The 7,840-nt window shown below is 41.9% G+C and overlaps 1 protein-coding gene across 3 annotated transcripts in view; it reads left to right on the forward strand.

Annotated features, from left to right (window-relative positions):
* The window catches only part of htr2cl1 (5-hydroxytryptamine (serotonin) receptor 2C, G protein-coupled-like 1), a 101,589-nt gene extending 99,600 nt beyond the window's left edge, over nucleotides 1-1,989 (forward strand). For all 3 annotated transcript variants that reach the window (XM_079371986.1, XM_079371987.1, XM_079371988.1), the window contains one exon: nucleotides 260-1,989. In XM_079371986.1, the coding sequence (XP_079228112.1) occupies nucleotides 260-832 (573 nt within the window). In that variant the 3' untranslated portion in view covers nucleotides 833-1,989. The remainder of the gene's footprint in view (nucleotides 1-259) is intronic.
* Nucleotides 1,990-7,840: the final 5,851 nt, after the last annotated feature.

Below are 7,840 nucleotides of genomic sequence, written 5' to 3' on the forward strand. Positions count from 1 at the left end.
GTCTGAAAAGTTCGCTTTCAGCAATGTCGAAAAATATGAAGTGTCGAAGGGAGCGCAAGAGGGCACAGTGGGTGATCCGCGTCGACTCTCACATAAATGCTAGATGAAGACCAAAGCACTTTCATATCGACATCAAAAATTGAAATCCCAGTAGGAACAGTACACTTAAAAAGATATTAAAAAACATCAATCTATGTGATCCTATCTGCCTTCTTCAATCCGTCTCATTTTTCTCGCTCGTTTTTTATTCTACTTTCAGGTCCTTGGGATCGTCTTCTTCCTTTTCCTCATCATGTGGTGTCCCTTCTTCATCACTAACGTCACTTTCGTCCTGTGCCGGGGCTCCTGCAACGAGTCGTTGCTCAACGACCTCCTCAACGTCTTTGTGTGGGTGGGCTACATCTCGTCGGGAGTCAACCCTCTGGTCTACACCCTTTTCAACAAGACCTACAGGAGAGCGTTCTCCAGCTACATCAGGTGTCGGTACAAAGCCGGGGCCAACGCGGCGGGACAGAGTTGCAAAACCCTCCTGGTGTCCCCGCCGTGCCCGTCTCAATCCGTGACTCCTCTTCTGATGGGCAGTCACGGGAAAGCAGGCATGGACCGCAACAGTAACTGTCGAAACGGCGGCAGGGGGGACAACGGGAGGCTGCCGGTGGACCCGGACGACTTGACGGACGACGGGACGCAAATCGGAATAGTCACGCAAAGCCTCTCCGAATGCCACAACATTGGCATGCTTTCGGAGACGGAGCCGGAAACGGAGGTGGAGCAGGAGCTGTCGCTAATTAGCTACAGCCCCTCCTCCAGAGAACACACAAGCAGCGTGTGACTGAGTGCTCTTTTCAGTTCGAGCTACATCTTCTTTTTGAAACCTGCAGATTCTGGGCCGAGAGGAAATTTGCCGAGGATGAGTTGATTCGCGTTGGCTATCTTGGGGGGGGGACAGGATACGTGTTGGGTGATGGGCCCTAATCCCATGACTGAAGGGGGCCAGAGAAAGTCCAAGAGGGTTGACCAATAGGATGGAAAACCACCAATGGGGTCAAATGGTTGTTTTGTTTTTTTTAACACCAAAAAAGGCGACAGGTGCTCGGAGGGAATGAGATGGACTGAGACGGTACCAGCAGAGATCCAGAAGGACTTAGTGTCGCTGTTGACCTTGGATGAAGTCCAAGGTCCTCAATAGAGCCCTGATGATGCAGGTTACGGAGTCATGGAGTCTAAACGGAGTCGAACTACTTCTTCAAGCCTCCACACTGAGTCACAATGGAGTCCAAGACTCCGCACCAAGCAAACCAAACCAAATCTATTTTTGTTGCCGGGTCAAGCTTGACATTGACGGGTCCTAAAATATATCCGAATGAACCTTTCCAGCATGTGTAATGAAACTGTTCAACCGTCAGAAATGAGTTTTTCTTCCTCCAAAGGAAAACTTTTCTAATGGCTGCAGTCAAAAGTTTGTCTGCAGAGGACCAAGATGAAGGAATGTACGACCACCGGGTCTCAGGTGGACTCACAGTGCCATCTGGTGGTGGCATGACACACAGATAGGTTGCATCCCTTGCAATGAACAAAGGGGTTTTAAAAGAGCTAAAAAAAAAAAAAAAGAGAGAGAGAGAGAATAAGCAATGGCGCAGGCCTTTTGGTCCAATACACCTGGCTGGCTCTTGCTTGTTTTGACCAAAACAACCAATCTGGATCGAATCAGACTCCCACAATCTAAAGGTTTCTACTGAAAACAAAGTCTCTTAGTAGTCATGTTGAAAATTAGATGTGAAGTTTTTTAATGTAAGGGTGCACAAATGTTCCTAAGATGTCATTCTTTTAAGGGAGGAAAAAAGAAAATACAGATTTATGACGTCACGTTTTTAATGCTCCATCAAATAGCTTTCGTTGTTGCACATTCGTGCCCCTGAAACAAAACCAAAATGTTCCACAAATTTTTTTTCTCATATTGCAAATGAATGCTTTATTTCTCACCCCTCCCCCCCAAAAAAATAAATAAACGAATTGAACAAATCCCAGAAAAATCCACAAAGCCACATTTTCTCACCATGAATGAGACATTTAAATGCGTCCCACCACATGCAGTGAATCAATCACAGTGATGAAGCAGAAATGAGAAGTTAAGACGTCAGACTGAATATTTCCAGCGCCTAATGAAGGCCTGTTAATCGTCCATCCGACAGTTATCAGCCTACTTAATATACATGTCATATTATCAGTTAACATCTCCGAGCGTTTGCATCATCCGAGGGCAGAAAGAGCGCCGTTTATGATTCATAGCGACGTCTCTGGAGGGTCATTTTTTTTGGACGACTGGAATATAAACTTCCCCGTCATTACGTGTTTTTATGCACGGTCAATCGTTAGTTCAGTTCTTCTCCCTCCAAAAAAAAAACAACGTACGTTTTCATCTTTGCTGCTGGTTTCAAGGATGGAAAACTCTGTCTTAACCTGTCCCAAAAAAAAAAAAAAGTCCTATTTTGACCCCTGACATCTAAGTCAGACTCTTTAATGTCAGACTGCTCTACGATTGGTTCAGCTTATAACTTAAGATTCCATCGGTCGCACGAAAATAGACAGGAAATCGATCGACTAAGAGACAGAACCTCGACTCCATCAAGACAGGTCAGCAGGCCTCACACCTCTGTCATGTTGAGTTTGTTTTTTTTCCGCCATGCCCCCTCTCAGATTAATCAGTGTCTGACAGGCCGTCTGATGCCTCCACACTGCGTCTCTATCAGCCAACGTGATGCTTTAGAAAATCATTAAATGTGTGGAAACCTTCGTACTGTAGATAAGGTCCCGGTGGCAGACGAGTTCAACCATGCTGCGTCTTCCCAAACGATTTCAGAGTCTGTGCAAAAAGTCCGATCGCGACGGAAAGAATCCAAAATCCCAAACACGTATGTCGACTGCAAACGTGCTGCAAATGCATCATGCTGTCAACGTATGCAGGTTTTTTTCTTCACTCTTTGTTGAGTTCATTCATTTTTTGTTCCCACACTTTATGGAATGCGACACACATTTTTTTAAGTGCCCTTTAATTGCAAAAAAAAAACAACAAACAAAAACAAAAAAAATAGAATGACATATTTACTGTGTTTGTGTCTCTTCCTAACAAGCTATAAAAAAAAGATGGAGTCCTCCCCAGTGATCAAATCAATAGTTTCTTTTAGATTTAGGACATCAAGAACTACCAGCACCTGAATGTACAACACTTTTTATTTTTTTTTATTTTTTTTTGTACGCATCATCTCCCATTTAAGGTCAAAGAGCTAAACGTCAAAGCCTGCAGTGGACCAATAGAATTCAAAGCCTGAGGTCTGCAGCCGCCTCTGCATTCAATTAGAACGAAGCAAAACAACTGGGAGTCGCTTCGTTCTAATTCAATGCTTCTCTGTATAATTGATCCACTCTTTGTATGCTACAGACTTACACAGTGGTCCTTCGCACCACTTCTCTCTCCACAAAGAGAGGTCCACATGAGCTAATGTTGGTAAGCCGGCACCATGGCTCGGCCTACAAATATCATGCATGTTTGAAGTGATGTTCAAACGGTCCTCTCTGCCTCACTTTTTGTTCTCTGGAAGGAATGAAAGGAAGGGAACGAACGAACGAAAGAGAGAGAGAGAGAGAGAGAGAGAGAGAGAGAGAATCGCTCCTGCAGGCGTTTCATCTTTATGAGAGTGAAAAAAAAAATGCCAACAAGAACAACAAAACAACAGAGAACAAAATGGATAAGGGAGGACTGAATGTTTTTTTTGTTTTTTTTGTTTTTTTCTTCAAATGGGTCGTATTTGATCCGTCCATCAAGGTGTGGGGCGAGCAAAGAGCTACAGCCAGGCCAGCCAACTCAGTATGTCGCAATGTAATAAATGTTCCCCCCATGTTGTTGTGTGTACCAGACCTGGCTCCAATTGTCATCTGAGATTGATTTAGTCACTTTCTTGTGTTTCATCGATTGGCGTCTGGCACGATGGATTGAATCGGAGTTTGTCTCTGCAGATGCCAATCCCCGGAGCGTCTTCGGGCTCCAGACAGATGAAAGCAATCACTCAAAGAAGGTGTCTGAAGAGGATTTCTGCTAACAATTCGATCCGGGTCTCTGGTGTGTGTAGAAATTGTTTGAGTCGTTTATTGGCAGAGTTTTATCTCGTTACATTTAAGCGGGGGTTCACTCGGACTCTGCTGTTGGTTGCCATGGTGATTTCCAGGGGCAACAAAATGCTCTAACTTCATGAATGAGATGTTTGAGCTCAAACTGTAGGAGCCTATGAAAACAACTCACAGAGATGAAACCATAGAGAGAAATCTCAGCACAATATTGAAAACAGGAAGTGGTGACATTTGTGCTTCTATGCTAGAATTCCCCTTAAATTGTCCTCTTTATGCTAGGCTAAGCTAAGCTAACCGACTGCTCGGTAGTATTGTATCCTTTCCCTAAATTACAAACTATCTTGAACCATTTGTCAGATGGAAAGGTAGTCGATTTCCAACTGGAGCATTGAAGAAGTTACAACATTTACAGTGCAGTTATTGTTCGCGTCCGTCCGATAACGTGGATTATTTCTTCTAATATTTTGGAAACGAGGGATTATTGTTGCGTTTCTTCCTCTCTGTGAAAGCAAAACACCTCGTATGAACGGAAACTTTTCTCAAATCTAAAAACGTAAACTTGCCTCGACATGCTGTTTTCAGAAGGCCTGGCATCAAACGTGTTCTTACCGACACAGGGTGCATAAAGACGTCACTGACTTCACCGTCTTCTAACACCTGAAACTCTGTCACTAAACGCCTCTCGTAGGATTTCAGCCCGAGCTGCAGCTTGTTCAAGAGTTTGGCAAACCGCACATTGGACTCGGACTCTTGAACCATCCGATTCCCCTTTTTTTTTGCATTGACACGGATGGGTTGTCTGGTTTGTCTCGCTCTTGTATGATCCAGCGCTCATTGGTTGGTTTAACTTCTTTTTTTTTTTTTTTTTTTGTAATGCAGTGGCTGTTTTTTTTATACCATTTAAATTGTGAATGTTTGTCTCAGACATATCTTTCTTGCATTTATACAATAATTATGCCATCATCAACACAGTGTATATTTTCTTTTTTCTGTGTGATGCTGCTATTTATTTATTAAAATATTATTCTAATGTGTGGACAATTGTCATAACTGCATTGTAACTTTGATGCCCATCTTTCGTCTCTCAGCGTCAGGGCTCTAAAACAGCTGAGTCTTTTAAATCAAAAGTTAGCTGAAGCAAAGCGCAGGTAGCCTATTTGTTAGTTTGCCCGCTCAAAGTACAGAGGCTGCAATCCTTGTGCGGTCGGGCAGCGTTCAAAAACCCCAATAATACCTGAAAATAAAATCATCATCATCATCATTTGTCGCATTTAAGCAGAAGTGAAACAACGTCCTGAACTGCTCAGCATTGTTCTGTAATTGTTCATTTGTTCATTTATAAAACCTAAAAAAAAAAAAAAAAGGTTTTAACTCCATGTGCTGTCTGCTCTCTTATTATGTTGTTTTCTACTCCAAACGAATCAAGGAGAGCTTTTAGCCAAAGTGCTTCAGAAAGAGCTGAGCCTGGAGCTCATTAAAACTTTAACCTTGGCTGAGTTTCAGTGTCAATGAACCCTCAGGATTTGAGAACGACAGTATGAAAGCCCGTTTTCAGGAACAAAAGAAAACTATGATTAAAACAAAACTTTCTTTGTGAAAAAAAAAAAAAGAATCAAACATTAAGTTGTTAAAATGACAACTATGAGGAATGAGCAGAACATGTGACACCTGTTGCCTCTCATGCTGGCATGTCTATCACTTCAGCTTTGTAGTAAAAATTTACTTGATTGAAATAATTAACTATAATCTATAATAAATGTTCTGCAGAAATGGGTCAAAACAAGCTAGCCTATACATACACCTATACACCCTTTGAAAAAGCCCAGATGAATTACCCTGCAGCCCAACATTGCTTTGTTACTGGATGTAATGACCACAGACAGCCACAGGGGGCAGCACATAGCATACAATCACATTAAAAATGTCCTTCCACAAAGCACACAAAAAATCCCCAAGAACCAAAAAAAAAACATGAATGCACAAAGCTGCTGTTTCATTTCATACTTAATGTAAGTTTCGATTTTTGGTTTAAGGCGAAGGTGATCCTGAGCAGCCTTCTCAAAGGTGAAGTGTTTCATGTTTCAAAGCTGCACAGGTCAGGGGCAGAAGTTGTAGCAGAGTCAGAAGTGATCTTTAAATGCGTTACAGAGGTTGATCTTTTTGGTTAGTCTTTGATCAGCACCATGGCGACAGCAGTTCCCACCACAGGCAACTCATCTAACACAGCACCATGGACAGCGACACTCTCTGAGGAGGCTGAAACCTGCAGGAGCCCTCCGTGTCAAACACAGAGCAACAGCGCCACCCAGAGGCGAACTGAAAAACATCCTCATTTATCTCTGAGGTGCAGTTTCAGGCACACAGACCTGTAGGGTCCACATGATGGTCAAAATGTTGTTATCTCAAATGAGCATTTATTTTATTATTATCAACATTTACCCAGAGACAGCGACTGTTATTTCTTGTAATATTTTCTCTGCCTTTATTTGAGAGACAGGACAGCTGATGGAGCCAGAAATCAGGAAGAAAAAAGCACCTTTTTCTAAACTTACTTTGAACCTTGGCTTAAATTTTACACTGAAAAATATCTGTCCGTGACTATTTCGCTTATAGAGCATAAATTAAAGCACCCGTAGTGTTTTCACGTAAGCCTCGTCCTCCCACAAGCCTGCAGCGGCTCTGCCTCCGCCCGCTCGCCCAATGGATGCTGCTCCTACGAGTGGGTGGTGGTCTCGGCTATCACCGGGAAACTTCGGGGCGGCGCATGCGCGGTTGAACCAATCCGCTGCAGCTCTCTGGTCCGTTTGAGCCAACAGCGGCGTCAAGCTAACCGGAGGTACGACGAGACATGAAAAAAACAGTCCGGATATTTAACGTTCAACATAAAGTCACTCCTCACCAATTCTGTAGTTTGGAACAAATAGTAACAAATAATCATGTGCAGAAAGTGTTGTCATGTCGAGAGAGATTTATTATTAGAAATAGCATGTGTATCAGTTAGCATCTTGAATTTCCCTCGGGATCAATAAAGTATCTATCTATCTATCTATCTATCTATCTATCTATCTATCTATCTATCTATCTATCTATCTATCTATCTATCTATCTATCTATCTATCTATCTATCTAGCATTAGCTCTGTCTCTCAAACATATCTAATCTCGCGATATTTTACATAGTTTTAAGTTAAAAAGTACACCTGGATGAAATCACATCTATTTTAATAAAAATCCTGAAATATAAATTAATTTCAACATCCTGGTAGTTAAGTTTAGGCCTGCATTTGCAATGAAAAAAAAAATTGCCTTATAAAACTAGGGCTTTTTTATCTCTCGTTTTGGCCACTTGCATAAACAGTTAAAATAGAGTTTTTATGTTACAAACAAAAGTCATCGATTTGTGATTTTTAAGATTTCCTGATGTTTTAAGGAAGCCTTGGAGGAAGGCAGACAATATTTGGTACTTTCTATTTTCTATTCACTTTAAATATCTTTTATATGATGGGTTTATGTAAGAGATAACGCTTGAAACACCAGGCCTGGTTCTTCGGAAAAAAGGGACTTCTTGTGCATCTGAGATAAAGATAGATAAGATAGATAAGATAGATAAGATAGATAGATAGATAGATACTTTTTTTGCAGGGGGTGCAGCTGAAGTGAGCAATGAAAAATAGTCTAATAAAGCTGATACAAGTCACTGTTATCATCTGAAATCC

The sequence above is a fragment of the Symphodus melops genome, assembly GCF_947650265.1.
Source record: "Symphodus melops genome assembly, chromosome: 20".
Lineage (NCBI taxonomy): Eukaryota > Metazoa > Chordata > Actinopteri > Labriformes > Labridae > Symphodus > Symphodus melops.